The sequence below is a fragment of the Neofelis nebulosa genome, chromosome 8 (genome assembly GCF_028018385.1).
Source record: "Neofelis nebulosa isolate mNeoNeb1 chromosome 8, mNeoNeb1.pri, whole genome shotgun sequence".
Classification (NCBI taxonomy): Eukaryota; Metazoa; Chordata; class Mammalia; order Carnivora; family Felidae; genus Neofelis; species Neofelis nebulosa.
This window is the reverse complement of record NC_080789.1, coordinates 106,689,406-106,715,467: the sequence shown is the minus strand read 5'-3', so window position 1 is coordinate 106,715,467 and position 26,062 is coordinate 106,689,406. Positions and strand designations below refer to the sequence as shown.

Below are 26,062 nucleotides of genomic sequence, written 5' to 3'. Positions count from 1 at the left end.
ACTCTCTCAAGTGGCCTCCTCTCTCCCACTGCCACAGAAGTGAGATTTTGACCACAGCCCTCTCAGAAAGAAACCAAACTCAGACTGCAACCAGGGGTACTGTCGTTGAATTTCAATGGCACTTTACCACTGGCATTAACTGTTAATATTTGTCTTAATAGATGGCATTCTAAATTTCTTTTTTTATGTTTATTTATTTATTTAGGGAGGGGAAGGGGAGAGAGAGAGAGAGGAGAGAGAGAGAATCCTAAGCAGGCTTCATGCTGTCAGCGCAGAGCCTGACAAGGGGCTCGATCCCACAAAACCATGAGATCATGACCTGAGCCAAAAACAAGAGTTGGCCGCTTAACTGACTGAGCCACTCAGGCTTCTCCTAAATTTCCTTTTAATACACGGGAAAGGTATGGAGAAGCTGGCTGCCAAATATTAAGTCAATGTCAAAGTCAAGTAAAGAGCAGGTCAAATCTGTTATCCCAATACATACTACATGTTTTCAAGTTTTATTACAATTATTTAGCATTTGCATACTTAAAAGTAACTTTTCGGTTTTATTTTATTATCTCTTTACTTTTAGAAATGTTAGAAAATAAGAAATCGGGAGAACTAACACTTAAAACTCTACCATTTAGAACTTTTTTAAAAATTTGATCTTTTTTTTAAAGTTTATTTTGAGAGAGAGAGCACAGGTGCACAATTGACAGTTGGGGAGGAGCAGAGAGAGAGAGACGAGAGAGAGAGAGAATCCCATGCAGACTCTGCACCTGTCAGTGCAGAGCCTGATGTGGGGCTTGAACTCATGAACGCTGAGACCATGACCCAAGCCAAAATCAGACACTTAACCGATTGAGACACCCAGGCGCCCCTAGAGAGAACTATTATTAACACTTTGGTGTAGCATCTTTTAGCTGAAAAATGTCCTATATTCATTTTTTTAAGTTCAATCCTTTGTATGGGAATTTGCAATTCTTCCTACGTACAAATGGCAAAGAGTGATCTAGAAGAAAGGATCAGGTGGCTTTCCCAGCACCTCACGGTCTGTCAGGAGGAAGGTCAGAATTAGAATTCAATTCGAACTCGGCCATCCAAGGCTCTCTGACACTCCAGTAACTATCAGGATGATTAGAGTCATTGCTTACCACAGCCAGAGCCCCTGGCTAAAAATACACCCTCCTCTGAGATGGTTTCCGTTATTTAAATGTTTGAGAGCCAGCCAGAGCCTACCCTGGGCACGGAGCAAACATCTGGGCAAGGGATTGGCCAGAGAACCACCAGGCAGCTGGAGGCCATATGGGTCCAGAGCCTCCCCAGTGGGCAAGGCCTCCCTCTACCTCCCTTCACCTCTCTGCACAGCACATTGGGCCTTCAAAGCCCTCCACCTTCTCTTTTGCCAGATCACAGCTCTCCTTTGCTCCTCTGCCCTACCTCACTTCCCCACTCTGTCCAGGAGAATAATTTCTTCTGCCTTCTTTGTTCCTTTTCCCTGTCATGCCTCCATTGACTTCCTTTTCCACTCTACCCTGCACCTGGAAGAGTTTTTCCCTCTCTTGCTTGTCAGTCTGATGGTTTCCTCCAAGTGCTTCCTCACAAGCCATTTGTCTCTGAAAGGCTTCCATGGATTTCCCACACTGGTGGCTTTTCTGCCACTTCCTCTGACTGGTTAGCCTCACCAGAGAGGGATCATGCATTTAACCAAATTCACCAAGATCTATTCTGGATTAAGCACGGTGTGCTTCTGCGGGCACAGTAATGAATGGGAAGAGGTCTCTGCCTTTAAGGGCCCAAGTCCAGTGAAGGGAAAGATGAATACAAATAGTTAAAGGGATGTGCTAGATGTGTGTTAGAGTTTGGGGGGACAATTTTGTTAGATTTTGGGAGCTTTGAGAAGAAAGCAACCTTGCCCATGGAGGTCAGGGAGGCATGAAAAGAGCACCCCTTTGAGTGAATCTAGTGGTAAAGGTCATCATTTCACGGGTTTGCAAGGTGCAAAGGGGCATTGCCAACAGTGGGGAGGGCATGTACAAAGGCCCATGGGCAGGCTAACTCAGGCAGGAAGGGCTTGGAACTCCACACTCAGGAGTGAGGGTCCAGCTCCTCGTGGGGCCACACTGTTGCTCCTGGGTCCCTAATAAAAGGGCTTAAACTGGCTGTGAGCTCTTCAGAATCTGTGGCTAATTCTTATTTTCAGTTGGGAAAGTTCAGAACAGTTTTCCCCAGAAATCACAACAGAGTTAAAACCATTGCCACATGCATTGTCAGAGGTTCATAAACATCAAGGAGTGGCCATGATGCAGTCACTGGAGTCTACTGGAGGCAAATAACCTCAGTGATGTCAGATTCTCAGAACTTGCGAGTTTGCTCATCTACTAAATATGGCGATGGACAAGGGCAGGGACTTGCTCAGACAAAAGAGGGTTTCATAGTCAAGTAAGCATGGGAAACACTCCCCCTCCTGAGGGATTCACATTGCATATGAACACATTAAAGTTCTGTGGTAGGGGGAAACAAAAGTGTTTAATTTGGTTGAAACCAGCATTTCTCAAGCTTATGTAATCATGCAATTCTCCACCACCCCTCTCCCCCCGGAACCAAATATCTATTAACCTCTAGGGAGAAACACATGTGGGAAAGTGCTGGATGAGATGGTTTCCAGCCTGCCTTTCAGCCATTAAAACCCACTGCTGAATGGATTGAGAATAAGTAGTCGGGCTGGAACGAGAGTAATCGAAATACAATTGGGTTTTCTATACACTAACATTTATTCTAAGAATATAATGGAACTAGAAGTAGGCGTGACTCTGAGAAAGGGTGTGATACTAACGATGAAGGGTCATGCGGGAGGCCCAGAGTGAGCAGAGAAATAATACAGAAAGCCTGAAGAAGTCCCACGGGGAAGACAAACTGGTTGAACGCTGAAGCCAGGAAAACTTCGATCAGAAGGAAAAAAGGACCCAGTAAGGAAAGTTTAGAAATCCCACAGAGGTTCTTTGGGCACCAACAAAGGCTGAGCTAGGGATCAGGAGAAGGTGGGTAGTGGGGGGAGGGATGGGTTAAATGGGTGATGGGCATCAAGGAGGGCACTTGCTATGATGAGCACCGGGTGTTGTATGTAAGTAATGAATCATTAAATTCTACTTCTGAAACCAATATTATACTTTTATGTTAACTAACTAGAATTTAAGTAAAAATTTGAGAATAAAATTTTAAATAAAAATTTCCTGTGAGAGGGAAGCTCGGCAGCCCAGTAAGGGTATGCTTTCTCCCAGTGAGAAAGCATAGCATGATCACAGGTAGGAGGGGAAGAATCAGATAACCTTGGGGTGAAAGAGCTACTGAATATCTGGGGCTGAAGGCTGCTGGTCACCTGTAATCTACAGCCCTTCCCCTCCCCAGGCCTCTGGGACCCTGCTCCACTGCCCACACTGGTCTCTCAAGTATCTTATGCCCCTTTCTGACCCACCTCCAAGTTATCCTTACCTCTGCTGACCCCTCATGTTACCCTCAGTTCCTGACCTCCACAGCTCAACTTGAAAGGGGTTCCAGTGCCGTATTTATGACTTCCTGGATGGACTAGCCACCTCCAATTCAACATGTCCAAAAGTGAATCCTCCCACTTCCCTTCAGTCCAGCCTCTAACATCATCATTCACTTGAGTGCCACAACCATGTTCCAATCAGGCAGACTTCAAGTAGACCAAGTCACTGCCCATGACTACGTAGGTGACCAGTCTTATCAAATCTACCCCTGTGCCACACTTGGTGGAATCTCATTGTGCCACCTGACCCCTATTATAGTGGTCTTCTAAATGTTCTCCAGACTCAAACCCTGGGAGGGCAAATAGTCACATATAGGCCCCTCTCCCTCTAACCTTACCCAGACGCCAGTCATAAGACATCAGGAATGGATCACGGCAATCTTTCCTGCTAAACCCACACCTGGCCTCACAATCTTTCTTAACAAAGTATACAATCCAAGGAAGCCAGCATCAGTCAATGAAAGTTGACACTCAAGCACACATTTTATCATAGTTGAACAACTCTGAAATCTGCATGCAAATGTCAACACTGCCAAACAAATCTCAATGTTGCAAATTATGCCATAGTGACACAAAACTGTTATCACCTCTGAATGGCAGAATTGGTCACAGTTCTTCATATTGTTGTCACTTCATGTGAGTAATGTGACTGAAGAAATGACTGAGTTATTCATTCATTTGTTTATTTATTTATTATTTTTAATGTTCATTTATCTTGAGAGAGAGAGAGCACACTCATGCAAGGGGGAGAGGGGGAGAGAGAGGATCCCACGCAGGCTTCGTGCTGTCACCACAGAGCAAAGGGTGGAGCGCCAGAATCACTGTGCAGGTCCTGGGATGGCAGTGGCTCCCTGTCACCGCATCAGAGCCATTGTCTGATGCCGGACCCTCCACGGTGGCAGGGCAGGGCATCTGCCCCGGTGACTGGTGAATTGACTTCAGTCTGTGGAACCCAGAGCTGCCATCATGATTCCAAGCATATGTGCACCTTCACCGTAGGACTTCTTCCACGACAGTGCCCGGAGGGGCCCCAGCGTATTTCAGGACACCCGATTTGCCTTCTGCTAGAACAACCGGACACAGTAAAATCCCAACTGTCTACACTCAGCTTAATGCATGGGTGTGAGCCACATGGCTCAGTTATCTGTCTTAAAAAGGGTTTTTATTTCCCCTCTAGAGAAAGATCCCCTCTGAAGAAAGCACAGCGTATGTTGGAGGGAAAACGGCTGTCCACAGGAATTCATTTACTTCACTTCACCTCATGTACCCTCCTAAATCCTGAAGCTGAGGCACGGATGCATGTTTGATATGGGGTGGCTGGCAGAAAACGCGTCCCCAGGGAAAGAGCCAAGAAGGAACTCCATAAGGATTAAATGGATCTGCCGTGCCGCCATGCTGACAAGCCTCTGCAGCTCTGAAATGACAGCAAGTTCAGAACACAGGATTCTCAGATCTCCCGAGACCACAGAAATCACCTGGGGGAAGTGACACGTGAGACAGCCTAGTAAATAGGACTGTACAGAAACAATCTGGGCCCACGTTGTCCATCGGTTTGGAGAACTCGCAAAAGCCCCAAAGTGGGAAGTTCCCACATTCCTTGTCCCGGACCTCCCGGACCTCTCTCAATGCCCATTCTGATGTGGGCAATCTGTGCAACAAGGTGGCCACCGACAAAAAGCCCTAACAGTACCTCTTGTGATCCTTCGCATCTGAGGACAAGAGGGCCATTTTCAAAGTCCCCTCACACATCCCTGCACTGATCCTCACAACACCCCAGGGAAGTGGGGGCACACACATGAGCTCCTCAAGAAACTGTTCCTCAGGAAAGGCAAGTATCGGCCTGAGGGCAGATGGTGAGCTCTCCAATCCAGACCTCTCCAAGTCAGGACCTGTCTATCTCATCTTTAATCCAAACACCTCAAAGCCTTCTTACTACCATACAAATGGGCAAATGGCAGAGTGAAATGATTTGCCTGAGGTCACACACACATGTAAAGCATTATCGTATTATCACCTGCTCTGGGAAAATGATTCCCATGAACTACAAGCTTGCTAGTTGAGGAAAGAACAGGCTGGCGTGGGAGACTTGACTCACCCTCAATGATGGACATGCCATTGAAATATGACTCCTAGAAATACTTTCCAAAATATTTAGCAAGATGATAATGTTCAATTAGAATCCTGTGTTATCTCTAATTAGCTCCAATTATCTTGAGAGGTGTCATGAAACACAGAACTAAATTAATTTCAATTCACATTTAACAGACACACACCATGTAGTATTTTGTGGGAACAGAGGGAAGAGTTCTCACAACACATAATGATACATGCTTCCATTACAAAAAATTTACTTTTATTTTCAGGGGACTTTCATTCACCTATAGGCTTCTAAAATTATGCAAAGACACTATGGACATAAAGCTCAAGTTACTGTGGAATTTGGACATTCCTAAGATCCCTGAGCTCTAACCACTAGGTGCCTCATTCAGCCAACACTCCTACTCAACAAGCCAACTGTCAGATGGGGCTTTGATGCACAAGTCATCTGTTCCAAAGGAAAGTCCCTAGGCTTCTGAGCTCCTGGAACCTTAACAATATTAGTGACAATTACAGGATTTTCTACTTATTAACAACATTAAATACTCTCTCTATATAAGCAATTTGTATTTTGGCAATTTATCACAGCTTAACCAGCTTCTCTCAACACGTTCAGGTCACTTCATCTATTGATAACAATGCAGGATGCCTCAGAGACCTGTATTAGCTGCTCAATGTTTTGAACTTTCCTTTTTAGTAGTGCAAACAATGCTCCCAAGAGGAAGCAACCCACAAAACAGGAGAAAATGTGTGCAAATATAAGATCTAAAAAGCCACGACATATTAACAACACTCACAACTCTGGGTGCCTGGGTGGCTTAGTTAGTTAAGCGTCTGACTCTTGATTTTGTTTCAGGTCATGATCTCACTGTTCATGAGTTTGAGCCCTATTGGGCCCTGCACTGACAGAGTGGAGCCTGCTTGGGATTCTTCTCTCTCTGCTCCTTCCCCAAACACAGGTCCACGTGCTCTCTCTCTCAAAAATAAACATAAAAAAAAAAAAGAGAGAGAGAGAGAGAGAGAGAACACTCACAACTCAATAATTAAAAGACAATCCAGTTTTCCAAATGGGCAAAGGATCAGAATAGACATTTCCCCAAAGAAGATATGCAAATGGCCAATAATGCAAATCAAATCAAACCCATAATGAAATATCATTTCAAATGTGTCTTAATCTGCTCAGGCTGTCATAACAAAATACCATAGACTGGATGGCTTAAACAACAAGAATTTATTTTCTCACAGTTCTGGAGGCTGGCAGTCCAAGATCAAGGTGCAAGCATGGTTAAGTTCTGGCGAAGTCTTCCTTCCTATTTTGTAGACAGTCACCTCCTCAACAAGGCAAAGACAGAGTATGTGCATTCTGGTATCTCTTCTTATAAGGACACTAATCCCATCATGAGAGCTCCACCCTTATGACCTTCCAAAAGGCCCCATATCCAAATCCCATAATATTGAGAGTTATGGCTTCAACATGTGAATTTGAGGGGAACATAATTCAGTCCATACCAATACCTACTAGGATGGCTATAATAAGAAAGTCAGATAATAACAAGTGCTTACAAGGATGTGGAGAAATGGGAAGCCTCATACATTGCTGGTGGCACTGTAAAATGGTAGAGACACTTTGAAAAGCAGTCTGCCAGTTCCTCAAAAGGTTAAACACAGAGTTACCAAATGGCCCAACAATTCAACTCCTAGGTGTCTGCCCAAGAGACTCAAAAACTTGCATACAAATATTGGTAACAACATTGTTCATAATAGCCAAAAAGTAAAAACCCTAATGTCCATCAACTGATGAAAGAATACAATGTGATATATCCATACAATGGAATATCATTCAGCCAGAAAAAGAAATGAGGTGCTATAACATTGATTAACCTTTAAAAACATTATGCTAAACAAAAGAATCCAGTATAAAACACCACATATTGCATGATTCCATTTTTTGAAATGTCCAGAATAGACAAATATGTAGACAGAAAGCAGATTGGTAGTGGCCTGGGACTGGTAGGGAGACTGGGGAAAATGGAGTGACTACAAATAGGGGTGGGGTTTCTTTGAAGGGGGGAGGATGAAAATGTTCTAAAATAGATTGTAGTGATGGTTGCCCAACTCTGTGAATATAATAAAAAACACTGAATGGTACACTTGAAATAATTGTATGGAATGTGAATCATATCTCAAAAAAACTTTATGTATATGTATATGTATATGTATATGTATATGTATATGTATATATGTATACATATATAGTAAGTGGTAGTTAACACCCCTGGAATCCAGCTGACACATGCCATACGAGTAAGGGCCATGCCCTACAGTAAGACTTCTTCTAGACTCAATCTAATAAAGTCCAAAACTGAGCCCTAGGGAACTTGGGTTGCTCAGTCAGTTAAGTGTCCGACTTCAGCTCAGGTCTTGATCTCACTGTTCATGGGTTCAAGCCCCAACATCTGGCTCTGCGCTGACAGTGTGAAGCCTGGAGGCTGCTTCAGATTCTGTCTCCCTCCCTCTCTGCCCCTCCCCCACTTGTGCTCTGTCTTTCTCTCTCTCAAAAATAAAATAAACATTAAAAAAATTAAAAACGCTGAGCCCTAACAAGACCTGCAGGAAAGATGAAGTTACAGTTTGAGTCCTGCTACATTAAAATTTGTGCTTTCTACAGATCCTCACTAACAAAGTGTTAAACCAAACCTACATTGGCACAGTGATTAGCCAGCGATTTAACTGTCTGCCAAAACAGGAGTCAACACACTTCAGAGGATGCTAACAAAATCCAGAGTCTTTAAAACCTATTATCATCTAATATTCAATAGAAAATCACCAGACAAAAATAAACAAATAAATAAATAGGAAAAATTTGAGACAAAATAGTCAAAATAAATCAAATTTGACAGGCCTAGGTGTTCAACTTGGCTGACAAAAACTTTGATGTTGCTATTATAACTACATTTAAGTAAGCAAAGGAAAGTATGTTCAAAGAACATAATAAAAATATGGTCTTAATATGGAAATAAGGGAATCTCAGCAGAGAAATGGGAACTATATAAAGAACCAAATGAAAATTTAAGATCTAACGAGTGCAGTAACTACAATGAAAAATTCACTGGATAATCTTCACATCACATTGGAGATGGCAGAAGAGTCAATGAGCATTAAGACACAGCAACAGAAACTAAATGCAATTAAAAGATAACAATAAAAGGATGATAGTGGGGCATCAAAAAAAAGAAAAAAACCCATCAGAAGAAATAATGACTAAAATTTCCCAAAGTTGATGAATCCTGCTATAACTGATGGATCTAAGAAGTTCAGCAGATTCCAAGAAGGATAAACGTAAAAAGAACCACGCCTAAGGACATCATTGTCAAAATTCTGCAAGATAAAGATAAAATCTTGAAAGCAGTGGGGACTGGGGCTTGTGGAAACACATTGTGTCCAGGAACAAAAAACGTTTAAAAAGCTAGCCAACTTCTCATCAAAAACGGCAGAGGTCAGAACACAACGAAACAACAGCTTCGAGGTACAGAAAGAAAAAAAAATTATACCCCGCAAAACTAGCCTTCAAAAACAAGGATGAATGAAATAAAGGCATTTTCAGATAAATGAAAGCCGAGAGAATTCACTTTCAGTAGACCTGCACGACAAAAAAATACTAAAGCATATCTGTCAGGCTGGAAACATGGATCCACAGGAAAAAATGAAGAGCAACCGAAATGATAAATAAGACTGTAAAGTAGAAAAAACTGTTTTCCTTCTTCTCATAATTTACCTAAAAGACAACCAACTGCTTAAAGCAAAAGCAGTAACTATAAATAGGGGTTTGTAACATATATTGAGGTAAAATATCAACTCTGTAAAGTGTGGACTGTGAAGAGGTGTGATGTTGATTCTAAACAGACCCTGAGAAGCAAAGGATGTTTGCAGCCGTAGAGGACCACCAAAACCAAACAAACAATAACCACAACAAAAATGGGAGGAGATCAGTGGAAAACAAATAGCAATATGGTAGACTTTCATCAAACCATATCAAAAATTAAATGATTAGGGGTGCTTGGGTGACTCAGCCAGCTAAGCCTCTGACTCTTGATTTCAGCTCAGATCATGATCTCATGGATCCATGGGGTCCATGCTGACAGCACAGAGCCTCCTTGGGGTTCTCTCTCTCTCTCTCTCTCTCTCTCTCTCTCTCCCCTCTCTCTCTGACCCTCCCCCACTTGCTCTGTCCAAATAAATAAACTTAAAAAAAAAATTGAATCATCAAAAGTTAACATCACCTGTAGTAAGAAATACTAACTTTATGTACCTTGTGATATGATGCATTGAGAAGGACACGGCATCATGTCTGTAGTATTCCTGCCAGAAATGCATAACCACAATCTAATCCTGAGAAAACATCAGACAAGCCCAAACTGGAACATTCTTTAAATGTGCACATCAAAAATGTGAAGGTCATTAAAAACAAAAGAAACATTGAGGAAGTGTCACTGACTGAAAGTGAGATACTGGGTTGAATCCAGGGGCAGAAAAAGACAATAGGAAAAAAAATAGGCGAAATTGGAAGAAAATCTGTGAATTACTTACGAATACTTAAATGATACTAATTTCTTATTGTGGACCATTGTTCTGTGCTTGTGTAAATTATTTTTTTATTATTATTTTTTTTAATGTTTACTTTTGAGACAGAGACAGAGCATGGACGAGGGAGGGTCAGAGAGAAGGGGAGACACAGAATTGGAAGCAGGCTCCAGGCTCTGAGCCATCAGCCCAGAGCCCGACGCGGGGCTCGAACTCACGGATCGCGAGATCGTGACCTGAGCTGAAGTCGGACACTTAACCGACTGAGCCACCCAGGCGCCCCGAAATTTTTTGTTTTTAAGAGAGAGCACAAGAGTGGGGGAGAGGGGCAGAGGGAGAAAGAGAAAATACCCCAAGCAGGCTTCACGCTCGGCATGGAGCCCAACAGAAGGCTCCATCCCATGACCCTAAGATTATGACCTGAGCCAAAATCAAGAGTTGGACACTCAACTGACTGAGCCACCCAGGCACACCGGTTGTGTAAAATGTTAATACGAGGGAAATTAAGGGAAGTATATACAGGAATTCTCTGAACTATTTTTGCAGCATTTTTGTAAGTCTACATTGATTTCAAAATAAAAATTGTAAAGATGGAACTAAATTGAAAGACTAAATATCTCAATTAAAAGCCAGATTATTGGGGTCCCTCGGTGACTCAGTCAGTTAAACATCCAACTTTGGCTCAGAACATGATCTCACAGTTGTGAGCTCGAGCCCCACATTGGCCTCCCTGCTGTCAGCACAAAGCCAGCTTCAGATCTTCTGTCCTCCTCTCTCTCTGCCCCTGCCCTGCTCTCCCTCTCTCTCAAAAATAAATAAGCATTAAAAAAAAAAAAGGTTGTTATATTAACCAAATATCTAGAATGATCCAAATATCTACCAAAAGGGGATACACTGTCTCATATTCATTCAATAAAATACTACTCAGCAATAAAAAGGAAGGAACTACTAATACCTCAACAACACGGGCACATTTCACAGATACTGTGCTAAGCAAAAGAAGCCAGACACCAAGAAAAAACTGAGAATTCTGGTATAATTCTATTTGTGTGAAATTCTAGAATAGGTAAAAGTGACTTACTCACATAAATCAGATCAGTGTTTGCCTGAGGTGGGGGGGGAGGGGCGGAGTCTGTGGAGACTGCAAGTTGCCAGCGGACTTTCTCAGGAAGTCAAAATATGATTGGGGTGTGGTTGCATGGTTGTATATATCTGTCCAAATTTATTGAAGTGTGTGCACCCACAACCTGTGAATTTTATTGTATGCATATTATATCTCAATAAAGTTGACTGAAAAGGAAAAGTAAGCATCGCTGCTGCTCAGCTGTGGCAACAGAGGGCGGCATGTGAAGGAACAGGGCAGAATGTATGAAGTCTGAATTGGGGCACTAAGACTTTTCCTAACCTGCAGCTATAAACAGACTGTGGAAGTAAGTTCACGGTATTTTCTCAGAAGCGTGTGTCCCCTACTGAGCCAGACATCTCAGCCGGACACCATCTCTCCACAACTCCCTCTCTGAGGGCAGGCATCACAAGTTTTTTGTTTTTTTTTTTAATGTTTATTTATTTTTGAGAGAGAGAGAGACACAGTGCGAGCAAGGGAGGAGCAGAGAGAAGGAGTCACAGAATCTGAAGCAGGCTCCAGACTCTGAGCTGTCAGCCCAGAGCTCAATGTGGGGCTTGAACTTGTGAACTGTGAGATCATGACCTGAGCTGAAGTTTGATGCTTACCTTGACTGAACCACTCAGGCACCGCCAGGCATCGCAAGTTTTTAAGGATAAAAAATGCCACTTAAGGCTACTCCTCAGCACATGGATGGTTAACAGGACGCTTCAAGAATCTCATATGAAAGAAAAATATTTAAAAGCTGCCTGGTAAGCTTTTGACCAGGATTCTCTTGATTTGGCTACAGTATAATACACTGTCCGTATCTGAAAATGCAATGTTATTGAGGTCAGATAATTGCTGAATTGACATGCTTGTGTAGCTTATTAAAGCCCGTGCTTAACTATGAAAATAACACCAACTCCATCCCTTCTTTCCAGACACAACCAAGCTTTGGGTAGTGTCAGCAGAACTAGTTACTGTGACTACACAATAGCATTTCTCATGGTTGTTCAGGAGCACAATTAGAGCAAACATCTACTGAGTGATTTCTATGCGCAAGGCCCTGCTAAGTGCTTTCCAAGCATTCTGTGTAATCCTCACAACGGCCTTTTAAGGGTTTCAGCAGATGACAAAACTGAGGTCAAGTTTGTGGGTAACTTGCTCAAGGTCACCTCTGTGCGATATTCCCACTCCTGGTCAGTTTTGGGGCCAGGATTGGGCCAGTACCTTTTGGGCTCAGAATTTGATTTCTCAAGCACTGTACATAAGAGATTAGACTTACTCTTTCATGAGAAAGATATTTGTGTTAATATTAATGATACTTTATCTGACTAAATTTCCAATGTCAAGGCAGTGAAACAGGAAAATACGAAATGGAAAAAAAGCAAAAAAGTGCATATTCTAGTTGTAGGATGTTACTTCTCTTTGATCCTTTGGGATACTATTTTACCTCAACAGACAAGCTTCTGCAAAGTTTCGAAGACTCTTTCCTAGAAATAAAGAAATAAGACAAGTGCCAGGTATGAATCACTGCTGAGTCACCTGGAGCTGCGTTTTGTCAGTGGACTTAAAAAAGTCTCCGTCTGGGTCACATTTCCACTCCACACATCCTCCTACAGGTAGGCACAGTGCCTTACATTGGTTAGAAACCACTTTCACACACACTGTCTCAATCCTAATAACTACTCTATGAGTTAGACAAGGCAGGGCTACGTTATAAACCCATTTACGGATGAGGACAGGGAGACTTGTCCAAGGTATCTTCTGCCCAAGATCCCTGGTAAACAGGGGCAGAAACCACAGACTTCTGATTCCCAAGTGACTGCCTGGGAGACTGAGAGTCCTCGAACACCAGCGTCCAGGATCCACGGGACATCTGGTCTTTGCCTAATATTTCCTATCTCAGTTTTAACTCTTAGTTTGTAGATGCTCAACATGAAGGTGACTCTCTAACTTTCCTATTTGGCAAAATAACAGTAGCACATTTCCAAGGGAGCACTAAGGCGGGTACCAAGAAATGACATCAGATCATCCTAGTAAATAGTGATCAATGACATTACCTTATTTATGAAATGCTACGGATTCTAAACTGCAAAGTTCTCCCAAATGAACAATGACACATACTGATTTTAAGTTGCATCCTACAGGCACCTGGGTGGCTCAGTCAGTTAAGTGTCCAACTTCGGCTCAGGTCATGATCTTGAGGTTCATGGGTTGGAGCCCCGGTTGGGTTCTGTGCTGACAGCTCAGAGCCTGGAGCCTGCTTCAGATTCTGTGTCTCCCTCTCTCTCTGCCCCTCCCCCCGCTCACACTCTGTCTTTCTCTCTCTCAAAATTAACATTAAAAAATGTTTTTAAGATGCATCGTAATCTCAGATATATGAAAATGTATCTTAGTATTGATGATGTAAGACAATTCAAAAAATAAAATAAAATAAAATAAATTAAAAAAAAAAAGACAATTCAAGACCAGCTTTCTTAAACTGCGGATTATAACCTCTTTAGAAGCCACCAGCTCAGGGCACCTGGATGGCTCAGTCATTTAAGTGTCAGACTTTGGCTCAGGTCATGATCTCGTGGTTCATGGGTTTGAGCCCCACATTGGCCTCTGCACTGACAGTGTGGCACCTGCTTGGGATTCTCGCTCTCCCTCTCTCTCTGCCCCTCTTCCACTTGTGCTTTCTCTCTTTAAATAAATAAATAAACTTAAAGATTGTTTTTAAAAAATTGAAGCTACCAGCTCACTAATTTATCAATATTATTAAGCAAGTAAAAACAATGCTGAATGCTGGGACTGTCACTGGGAAGAGAGAAGCAAAGATACGTAGGGTGTCATTTCTGCTATTCAGAACCCACCTCTCAGATTGGGTCCTCATGGAAAATTCCAAAGAGCCAGAAGCTACAGAGCTTTGAACAGTACCTTGGTAAAAAGTCGCTGGCACATAAGTGAATTTTCAGGTCTCCTTTGCCTCCTCAATGTTGAAACAAATCAAATTATACAATACTCAATTCTTCTGTTTTTTTTTTTAATGTTTATTTTTGAGAGAGAGAGAGAGAGAGCAAGCACACACATGAGCAGGACAGGGGCAGAGAGAGAGGGAGACACAGAATCTGAAGCAGACTCCAGGCTCTGAGCTGTCAGCACAAAGCCCCACGCAGGGCTTGAACTCACAAACTGTGAGATCATGACCTGAGCCAAAGTCAGACGTTTAACCGACTGAGCCACCCAGGCACCCCAGCTGATACTCTGTTTAAACAAGTACATAGTAAATAACAAAGCCTCTTCTGGCTGGGCACCTGTTTAATCAGTAGGATGGCTGAGGGAAATCACCTGAGGTGATTTGGGTACATATAGTCCTAGCTGCACGTGGGAACTCACCTAAGTTCTACCTGAGAAGACAGCTTAGCCAACCACATAACTAGTGGTGAAAATAAGACCCCATCGCAAGTAATTACAATATAGGGCAAAGTGTGAAAAGGGCCATTGTAACGAATGTCTCCTGATATAACAGCCCTTCGGGAAGCCAACTCCAAGCAACAGAGAGATCATTTCTGACAGAGGTGACCAGGGAGGTAGCATCTGAGCCATACCTTGAAGAACAGGTAGGTTCTTCAAAAAGGAAGGGAAGGGGTCTGAGAGGAACAAGAGGCATGAGCAGACCCTGAGAAGTAGGGGAAGCAGTAGGAGAGAACTCTGGAAAGGTGGTAAGTTAGGGTAAGATTTTGAAGGGCACTGAACAGCAGAGTAAAGATGTCTATTCAGTAGGCAAAGGAGGAGTCACCCAAGAATTGTGAGCAGGAGAGGGACCTACAGCGAGCAGGGTGAGGGGTGCCCTTGTGTGGGTAGACCAGGGACAGACAGCAGGTGAGAAGGTTGGGGCCATAATTCACATCTGATGCATAAAAACTCACACTCAGGCAGTGGCACAGAAACAGGATGCAAGACAAGTGACAATTCCAAAGGATTTAGGGGACGTGGAAACAAGGGAGACAACAGAGACACTTTAGGACAGTGGTGCTTAACCAGGGGGAGGTTTTGCCCCCACAGGACGGCTGGCGATGTCTAGCAACACTCTGACTTAGCACTACCGGCATCTAGCGGGCAGGGGGCAGGGATGCGGCTAAACATTCTGCAATGCACGGGACAACCCTCCTCAACCAAGAATTATCAGGTCGAAAACAATCAATAGGGGTGAGATTTGGACATACAGTTTTAGAACTGTAAGGAAACACAAGTGGTAGAGATGCTACGCTGGTCCTGCGGCTCAAGAGACGAAAAGGCAAAGAAACCCAGGGCCTGGCTCCACACAGACTACAACTGCTCGCCAGGTGACAGACCACACACTTGTTTCTCGGCCTTATGTGCACCTGCTCCGGCCAGGCCCTGTGAGGTACTGAAGGGGAGCGGCACGGGCACTGTCCTCATCCTTAAGGTGTCACCATTGGGAAAGGAGCAAGCACGTAAGGAACACACACGTCTACGAACACATATGTGTCTGTACATGTATGTGCAGAGAAGACTGAAAAGGAACGCTCCAAAATATTATCCATGATTACCTCTAACTTGGAATTAACATTTTTATTTTTCCAATATTTTTCCCTGAAAATATGAATGGATTGAAAAAATGAAAAAAAATTCTGTTTTTCAATGAACCTGTCTTAATTTCGTCAGAACAAAGAGAGGTATGCCACACAGTCTCACCAGCTGCCCCGCGTCTGCCCTCCAGTGAGGGAGGGGGAAGAAGAATGGGGAAACCACAGAGCCGAGGAAGGACCACCTCTTCCCCTTGTAGCCCTTCCACGTGATGTGAGAGACCCTCACCGTTCTTTCAATTCCTTCACCCACTATGTGTCAGGCATTGTTCCACATAACAAAACAGACAAAATCCCTGCCCTTGTGACGTGTATATTCTAGAAAGAGGAATCAGATAAAGAACAAACATGTAAAATATATATAAATATGCATGTCCAATGGTTATAAGTGCTATGGAGAAAAGTAAGGCAGAGAAGGGGGTGGGGAATAGGTAGGAGGTTTGGGGTTTATTCAGTGGTCAAGGAAGATCACAAGCACATGACATTTGACGGAAGGCCAGAGGAAGGAGCAGGAGAGTGGGATGCAGTGCAGGTAGAGGGAAAGCAAAGTGCGGAGCCCCAAGGCAGTTGCGTGCCTGCTGGGCTCACAGACCAGCAAGAAGGTCACCGTGATGCAGCAAAGGGAGAGAACAGAGGTCACGGAGGGAAGCAAGGGTCAGATCAGCCAGGCGAGTGAGCTGTCGTAAGGACTCTGCATTTCTCCTGCACCAGATGGAAGGCCAGCGGAGGGCTCAGTGGCACAATCTGATGTGGTTCAACAGGGAGACCAGGGAGGAGTCCGTCCATCACTGTGATCCCACAGAGAGCTGCTGGTGGAATGAGACAGGAGAGGGGTGGGGAAGGTGAGAAACAGTCATGGATCTGAGTATCTTCTGAAAGTAGACTTGGCAAGATTCCCTGGTGGTTTGGATGTGGGCAGTGAGAGAGAGAAATCAAGAATGACTCCGGGGTTTATGGTGGAGAAACTGGAAGGGTGAGGAGAAGAAGCCTGTGCGAAGAGCAGGTTTAAGGGAAGAGGTCAGAAGGCAGGCTGGGATGCCTCTTCGACTTCCTAGACGAGACGCTGCTTACGCCGTTGGGCACACCAGTCTGAAGGTCAGGGGAGACCAGCAGGCAGGAGATTAAAACGTGAGATGGGAAGGAAGGGGACAGTACTTACAGCCATCAGAATGGATGCAGAGGAGATAAGAGGTCTGAGGAGATAAAGGAAACCAGGACAGCTGCTGCCAGTGACAGAGAAGGGAAACTAGGCTATGACACATCACAGGAGGTAGTGGTACAGTTGCCTGTGGCAAACTAGAGAGCTTTTCCTATCAGTTCTTTTCGAAAGATACTCGATGTGGCTTTCCTGGATGCTTGTGCTCAGCAGTCTAGGACCAAAGAGATAAGATCTAGTAACTTCTAGATGGTGCCAATCTGGAATGACTGAGTGCCTGAGATACAAGATACCCAGGGAACTCCTAAATCAGTTTCTTCACTGTCTCTCAATCTGGTCACACACATGGGTGAAAAATATCCCACCAGTAATGGCAGCATGGAGGAATGATCCCCTTGAGAGCAAGTGAGGACCCAGGACTTGAGCAACAGGTCAGGTCAGTGTTGCAAGTCATGGATCTACGACTGGGCCTCAACGGCGGCTTCCTCTGGCTTCCTGTTCCTTCTGCATTTCCGCCCTCTACTGCATCCCCAAACTGCCTGTGATGCGCACGATCAAAGATGGGTCTAATGCATAGGCTATGGGAGAATAAAAGAGTTGAGAGCTTCTGAAGTACTGCACACTTGCTATCTGCATGCAGTAGAAGTTACTAGAACAAAAGCTACTGAAGTTCAGGAACTATGTCTTATATCTCTAGCACCTGGGACATGCCTACATCAATATTTGTTATATGAATAATTCAACCATCATCAGAAAATCAGTAAGGGATGGCATACTTATTAGGCAAAATGGGCCTATTTCTAGCAATGAACATGCTACACAATTCATTGCCCTCAGATCAACAGTAACAAATATAGCTTGACTATCTTTTAACCTCAGACACTGTTCAGACACTGTTTTCGCTCTGAGGATGCAGTGCAGAACAAGACAAACATGGGGCAGGGGCAGACTTTTAACAAGAACTAATAGGGGCGCCTGGGTGGCTCAGGTGGTTAAGTGTCTGACTTTGGCTCAGGTCATGATCTCGAGGTTCATGAGTTTGAGCCCCACATCGGGCTCTCTGCTATTAGCACAGAGCCCACTTCGGATCCTCTGGCTCCCTGTCTCTGTACCTCCCCTGTGAGAGCTCTGTCTCTCAAAAATAAATAAACATTTAAGAAAAAAAATAAAAAGAATAAACAGGAGAGTTACAGATGGTAGTAAGTGCTCCAGAGGAAACAGAGTGCCTGGGGGCAGGTGACAGTTCTGCTTGGCAGGATCTCTCTGAGAAGCTGAGACCCAAATGGGTGGGAGGAGCCATCTGAGGGGGGGGGCATGAGCGGTCCAATCAGAAGGAGCAGCAGGTGCAAAGGCCCTGAATGAGGTGGGGGGTGGGGGGCGGGGGGGGGCGTTCTGTAACATCATGCACACCAACGTGTGGCAGGAAGTGGATGTGGAGAGGGAACTGCTGGAGGCTATGGTGAGTTTAGGAGACCTTTGTGCAGGGCTGGGTTGTATTTCTTTCAAGTTGCAGTGAAGGTAAGGAGGGTATTCTCTGGGAGGTGTGAGAGCTCCCTGTGAATATCACGAATGATACACAAAGTCTGTAAGAAACCCCATTTGTAATGGCTCTGTTTCCGACACCTCTGAAAGAGGCCTCATTCTCTTTGAGAAACTGGGAGATTAGGTTAGGAGATTAGGACTAGGGATGGGTAATCCCTGGGTTTTGACAAATTAAAGGACCCAATGCAACCCTCTAGAGGCAGCCTCACGTCCATTCTGGAGAAGGGATCTTACCTGGGAAAGCAAGGGGGTCCCTGCTTGTCAGCCTGAGGCTCCCTAACACAGAGAGAGGTGTTGGGAGGGTTGACCATGAGTTTAAAAAAAAACAAAACATTTTTTTTAGTTTATTTATTTTGAGAGAGTGGTGCATGCACAAGGACGGAGCAGAGAGGGAGAGGAATCCTAAGCAAGCTCCACACTATCAGCACAGAGCCCAACGTTGGGCTCAATCCCATGAACCAGATCAGGACCTGAGCTGAGATCAAGGGTCGATGCCTAACCAACTGAGCCACCTAGCCCTCCCCCCTCCAACAAAATGAATTTTAAATGTCTCAACTGGAATGCCTTTAAGTGGGAATACGCTCTCAATTTGTCACAGGGAACTCTCCTTCACTCACTATTGTATTACAAACTCTCAGCTCCTCCCTCATGCATTCTGGCTACCTGCTTGGCCTTTGGGGACACAGGAGAATGAGACCCTGAAAGTGTCTCTTTTCTAAGTAACTGTACTATTTGGTCTCACGGTGGTAGACACATCCAGCCCAGGGGAAAAAGGAAAAGTCTCAAATCTGATCTTCCCCTTTATATTTAAAGCTTATTTGAGATTTGGTATCACAGAGGTTACCTTTTTAAGAATAAGAAAACACAAACGTCAAGAATTTGAGTGGTTTCAAATACAGGGAATGTTTCAGCATCTGCTTAGTAAAAACAACAGACTTTTTGAGATGGGGTCAGCAAGACCCCTTCCCTCTCAGCTGGAGACTTGTTCAGTCCTCAACACTACAGGACCACATCAGAATCCACTCTCCTCCTAAGAGTGCCCCACTTTTCCCTCCCTTCACGACAGCCACCCCTGAACATCTATGCTCTCCTGTTATGGGTCATTACACAAACGGGGACCCTCAATTCCCACTGATGCGACGATCAAAACATCTATGCCTGATTGGACAGGGTCGGTGTTCTTCATGAGGCTCCCTGGAGAACTGGAGGGCACATGCTGACTTAAGCAATGAGTGTGCTGCTAATGTCCCACACAAAACAGCCTCCATCTTTAAATGCAGAGCAAGTAGGGGGCAGGGGCCAAGTAGTTCTCCCTGTCCTGCCAACAGGCCTTCATCAGTAGCATGGTAACATTGCACTTCTACAGTCCTACAAAGTCCTGGACACAGTTTTAGTGCTTTATATACACTAATTCTTACTACACCCCTCCACACAGCAAATACATAAGTATCATGTTACTGTTTCTACTTTACAAATGAGGAAACTGAGGCACAGAGAAGTCAGGTAACCTACCTGGCCGGAGGTTACACAGCTAGCTTCTAAGTGCTGGGGTTCCACACCCAGGCAGCCTGACTCCAAAGCCCTGGTCTCCATTGTCTTTGCCCTCCATAGCTTCAGGTCTCAGGGCATAATCTGATAGTGCAGTCTAGAACTCCTCCCCATTCTCTTCTCCCCTCCTCCCAGCCTGAGTCCCATTCACCAGCTCCTGCTCCAGAGTGCGACCTGGAATTTTCCAGTTTTAACCTTATATACAAAATCTCTCTAAGGTTTAATTACCTTGATTGCAACTCACGCACCCCAAACAAGATCTGGGTGAAATATTTAGTAATTCATTACTCAGTTTTTTCCAGGAGAACTTTCTCAATGAGTATAGGTGAAGTACATAATCTTAGAGATGATCTATGAGGAGACTCCTCTGAACTGCAGCCCCCTGCAGCAATGGAAGACGGATCACGTGGGATATTTGCTGGAAAGAGAAACGCAGGAGGGTGCAGGAGTCCTGGTTCAGACCCAGGAGATGCCCCAAGTGCAGGGAGCCGAGCTCCCCTTCTGTGGAAGGAGAGCAAAGGACCCTCAGCAACACACCTGATCACCCCCAGCTAGTGTCAGAAAAGCTTTGCTACCGTATCTTTTGCTCTCCCAGCAGGAATCAGAGCAAATCTACCCACTGAACATTCTAGATAACTCCACAGTGACCTTTGGGGACTAAAGTTTGCAAACCAAAAACTTCTAACCCACTGCCTTTTCTAACTAAGCTTTCCCAGGCCTGGGGAAATCCTCTCCTGACCCTTTATCAATTAATCAGACAAGAGCAACCTTTGAGGGGTTCGCATTTCTGGGGCTCAAGGGGGCTGTAGAGGAGAGAGGGCTGGAAACCCAGCCTCAAGTCACCCGAAGCTGGAGACGGAGCCTCGCGGTAATCCTCTCCTCGGGAGGCCGACTAACCACAGAGGCCCCTGCCAGGCCGGAGCCCAAAGCCAGGAGCACAACCAGAGCCTCCGGCGCGACCACAAACCCTGCCTGCGCGACCACGGTTTGTGAAACAGTAACTCTGTGAAAGCAGCCGGCCGGCCCGCCCCTCCGGTGGGAACGCACCTCCTCTGATTGGCGGCTTCCGAACCTCCCCAGGCCCAGCCAAGGCAGAGGGATTTCCGAAGCGGAATCGGCTAAAGCTGTTGAAGACGACAGAACGCTAGCACGGGAAGGGGCCTCCAGCGCCCTCATTTTATGGAAGAGAGAGCTGACACCTCAAAAGGAGAAGCTGCAATGCACCTCGCTCCCGCCCCCCTCCCCTGCCCCCCATCCCCACCAGGGTAAATAACCTTCCCTGCAACACCACAGGAAAAGACGCTGATGCCAAGAACCGGACATACAGACAGGTTGGGATCTAAGGGGGGCGGCGGGGGGGGGGGGGCTGGAGGTTTGGGGGTGCAAAAAGAAATTGAGAAAACACTCCTGTGCCTTTAAGGACTGCAACTGCCGCCAGCACTGTACTTGCTCTTAGGGGGTCCCAGACCAGGCGGGCGGGGCTGGGTAGTAGTCAGCACGGCAGCCCTGGGGACCTTCGGTGACAACATGTGTCTACGTGTCCTAAAACCTCCGTGCGCGGCACTTGGAGGGTCTCCCTTGAGGACCAAACCAGGTTCCAAGTCACCCAGGAGGAAAGGAGTTGGGAAGAACGCCACATGGGTGGAGAAGCAGGGAGGAAAGAGACCAACTTTAGAAAGTCTGGAAGAGGATTCATGCAGCACAAAAAGACCCAACTGCAACCGCAGGGGCAAAGAAGTCAGGAAATGCTGCCGGATCAGCCAGCCCAGTGGCCAGACCGCCAGCCAGAGGGTCAAACTGGGATGGAGGGGGCGGAGGTTTAAATTTAGCCAGGTAAACAGAGCCTTTGCCAGGGGGAGAGGGCCCGGTAGGAGCGGAGCAGTCACCTGCTCTGCACAGTTGGGGGACCTGTCGCTGAAGGAAGGGCACAGGAACTACCCCCAACAGCAGGTGGGCTCCCAGGTTGGCTCCTGGCTCCACCAACAAGCTAGCCACCATGCTCCTCAGAGTTGGATAGAAGGTTATTATTACTTTAAAAGGTGGCTCAATTTGGAAACAACCAGACCTTCTCATCTCTATCATGGTATCTACTCCCAACCCCTCTGCTGGATTTTTCTGGATTCCTACATACAGTTTAAAGATGCTCAGTAGAAACCAGGCAGGGATGCCCAGATGAGGCTGGGGAGCTTCCATATTCTCTCCTCCTTAGAGGATCTTTATAGCTTAGTGCTGTTGTGAGTCTTAAAGAGACCTGAAGGAGTTACAAACACTCAGGATTGTGTTCAGGTGTGGGGGTGAACAAAGGTGGAGTCTGAAGGAAGACCTGTTTAGAAGACTACAGAGATAAATGACAGGTAGTTTGAAAAGGAGCTAGGGAGGACCAAACCAGAAGAGTGAACAGGAAAGCTTTTGTGGACATGTTGTTTTTTTATTTCAGAGAAGGCAAGGACTATCACCTCATATAAAAATTTCCTCCCCTGCTGGAGATGCCAGATGTGGCAATCCAGAAACCAACAGAACTATCTTAGAAGTAAAAATTAGAACAGACTAGCCTAGTCCTCTGCCCTTCTTGAAGAAGAGCAAACAAAAAATCTTTCAGCTGCCACTAGAGTTAAAAGGGGGGGGTGGTGGTGGATATTCAGGTGAATAACAATCCCAGATTTTTGCTTTTCACAGCATATGGCGCCCAGCAATTTGGCAGTATCCCTTTCACTTATGCTTTTGGGCTTTAAAAAAATTTTAGAAAACTTTTTTTTTTCCAAGTCAGTGAGATACCCTTCGAGATATTACAGCCACCAAATGAACTTAAGAGGGGTCTGGTTTCAGACATCCTGAGCAAACACCTAACACACACACACACACACCCTCACTCATATATTCATACTCAAATACATAAGAAGCGAAAGCCTGGGAAAGTAGGAAATCCACGGATGGAAGAGGGCCAGCAAGCTCTCCAAGGCTGGCTTCTGCACCCCTGGCAGTCAGAAGCCCCCGCTTCCAACGCCCTCAGTGTGCCACACACCCTCTGTCTGATTTTCTTCAGGAAAGAAAGAGGAGCTGTCTCTCACAGCTGCCCTTAGGTATTTATCCACCACTGTCTCTTTAGGTCCTTGTATTCCATTCAGCTCCTACCCTGGTGTGAGTTCCACCTGCATGTTTGAGTGTGGAGACAGACCCCCTGTTAAGTCTGCTTCTTCTCTTGGGCTCATGGACTTGGCATCACAATGAAGGGCCCAGCTACATTGCTCCTGGCTCACAACTGTGCAAAAGAGGTCTCTTGGCATTGCCTTTCCTTCTCAGGAGACACACCTCCCCCTTGCTATTTATAACCACAAATCTTCTGTGTCAAAGAGAGAACAGACACTATTTTGAAATGGAGAAAAACCACCACTCATAGGTCGGTGTGTTTGCCAGGACTTGTGTGTGTGAGCCTTGGACAGGCGTGTGGGCACAAGCTTGAGGCCTGGCATCCACTCATCCCTGGCTGAGATTGGGAGTCTTGCCTTTGATAAGTAAAGCCCACAGCTGAATCAGACAGCAGGAGGTGTGGCTGGGTCCAGGAAAGGGTCCTCACACTTTCTGAGGGTGTGCCTGCTGCTCCCAGGGCCCTATGTTGCCTTAGGGGCCAGCCACAGAAGGAGTCACCCTAAGGTTCCACCCACGTGTGCGCATTAAGTGCTGGTGTTTGGCCCTGCCCTGCTGGCCCAAGGTTTTCTGCACCAACATGGATGACATGGCACAGATGCCCCATGACAGCTCTCTGTCAAGTGGGCACATTCCTGGGCTACTGTAGCAGTTCAAGGGACTGGTAACATGATCCTGAACCTTTCTCTCCAGGTACCAGGTTAAAACTCTGCCCAGGGTGGTAGTAACTGAAAGCTATTGCCAATGTGATCAGGTGGCAAAGCAGTGAAGGGGGGCGGGGGGGAGGCTGGCAGGGACAGGGTGGAGAGCAAATGCCTCCATTCACAGCTGGGTAACCAACCCACGGCCTGAGCCACCTCAGTTTCCCTCTTGCAAAACAGAAGCAATCGTGCTCCAAGCAAATTGAATCATCTCTCACAGTGATTCGCAGGATGGAAATATCTAGGAAATGCGGCTCTGACTAGAGTGCATAGCCAAATATCCACTGAGGCTCCACGAGAAAATGGAGAAAGAGGGCACCCTCCCCCCACCCACCCACCCGCCTTCTCCCAGGGCTGGGATGGATGAGGCACAGGAGCGGAGGAGCAATGAAAGAAAACAGAAAGCTCCCAATTCCACTCAGCGTTTTACCTGCTCTGAGGCTTAGGCAGGAATTCGGGCACCAAAGTAACCCCGCTCCTGGGGGTTAAAAAAATCCAGATGTAGTCCTCGCTCCCGTCTGCTGATGCGGGACGCAGACCTCAAGCACAGAAGTCCAGCTGGGCCGACCAAGCCCGGAAAAGTGACCAAGAAGCTCCAAGGGGCTCGCACTCAGCAAGAACCAGAGAAGGTCCTTGCGCGCGCCCGGGGGCTACAGCTGCCCCGGCCCCCTCCTCGGTCGCCCTACCCTGGGGAAGGACTGCGGCGGGCGCCGGGGCTGCAGGGGGAGGGCGAGCAAGCCCTAGCCTACCTGCCCGCGGCCAGGAGCGCGCCCTCGGTGCCCAGCCCCGCACGCTCACCGGAGGCAGTCGCGCGCGGAGAGTCCGTCGCCCCAGCTTTGTTCGCGGCCGGGGCACTACGCTTTCCCCGGCGCTCCCTGCCCCCCACCTGACCCGGGGCCGCCAGCTCGAGCCAAGAGCCGCGAGGTTCCCCGCCGAGCGCAGGGCCCCGCTCCCCGGAGCCTCCGCGCCGCCCCTCGGCCCTTCCCGCTGCCGGGAGCCGAGCGCAGGCGGACACCCAGGGGGCCGCTAAGTCGGGGCGCTCCGGGAAGTTTGGGCCGCCGAAGGCAGGACGAGGACGCCTCTCGGGCGGCGACAGCCGGGGGCCAGGGGCCGGGGGCGGCGACGGAGGCCCGCCGGCTCCCTTTCCCACAGCTGGCAGCCGGGCGCTTACCTGCATGTCCCGCCGCCTGGCAGGCCCGCGGGCTCTGGCTGGCCGCTCCGTTCGGCCCAGGTCTTCCAGCGCCCGGCTGCGCTGGGTCGGCCGGGCGCGCCGGCGTGCGGTCTGGAGGGCTCTGCCCCGCCGGGGACGCCCGGAGCAGATCCTACCGGCTCCTCTCAGCGAGCGGGCCGCTCCGGCCCCCGCACCGGACTCTTCATCTGCCGCCCGGCGCTGGGCTGGCGGCGTGGACCCGCGCGCTCCGCTCTGGGGGGCCCGCCGGGGCGTCTGCTCTGCCCCCCAGACGCTGGAGCCAACTCCGCGGGGGCAGCGGAACCTCCCCTCCCCCGGCGGTCCCGGGTCTCGGAGTCCGCGCACCGGGCTGCCGCCGGGAGGGCTCCCTGCTCGGAGCCCGGGATCCCCCGAGCTCAGCGGTCGGGGGTGGTCGGGGAGCGGAGCCCGCGGCCGAGCCGGAGGGAGGCCCTGGGCCCGCGGCGCCTGGCTCGGGCCGCCGCCGTCGGTCGTCGCAGGGCTGCGCGCTCTCCTCCGGAGCGCGGGACCCGAAGAAGTTTCGGCCCCAAGTTGGCTGCGGGGCGGGTGGCGGCCGCGGCTCGGAGTGCAGAGGCCAGCGCTGGGCGAGTGGATCCCCGGGGCTCCACCGCCTCCGCCCCGCCTCCCGCGCCTCCTCCCCGCCCCCCGGCAGCCGCGCCAGCCCCTGACTCGCTCCTTCCCACCAGCGGAGCCCGCGACACCCCTCCCCAGGGCTCCTCCCAGGCGCGGGGACCGTGAACTCCGCACCTGCCTCCCGCCCCACGGGCGCACTCGCCTTGCCCCTCCGCCCCTCGGCAGAGCGGCCCCGGGCTTGGACGCGGGGGTACCGAGGGGTGGGGGCCCGCCGCAGAGGC

General features: G+C 47.4%; 1 protein-coding gene across 1 annotated transcript in view; it reads right to left on the bottom strand.

Moving 5' to 3' along the window:
- The window catches only part of WNT5B (Wnt family member 5B), a 104,882-nt gene extending 79,063 nt beyond the window's left edge, over positions 1-25,819 (bottom strand). The window contains exon 1 of the mRNA XM_058744162.1: positions 25,173-25,819. Within this exon, the coding sequence (XP_058600145.1) occupies positions 25,173-25,178 (6 nt within the window). The 5' untranslated portion in view covers positions 25,179-25,819. The remainder of the gene's footprint in view (positions 1-25,172) is intronic.
- Positions 25,820-26,062: the final 243 nt, after the last annotated feature.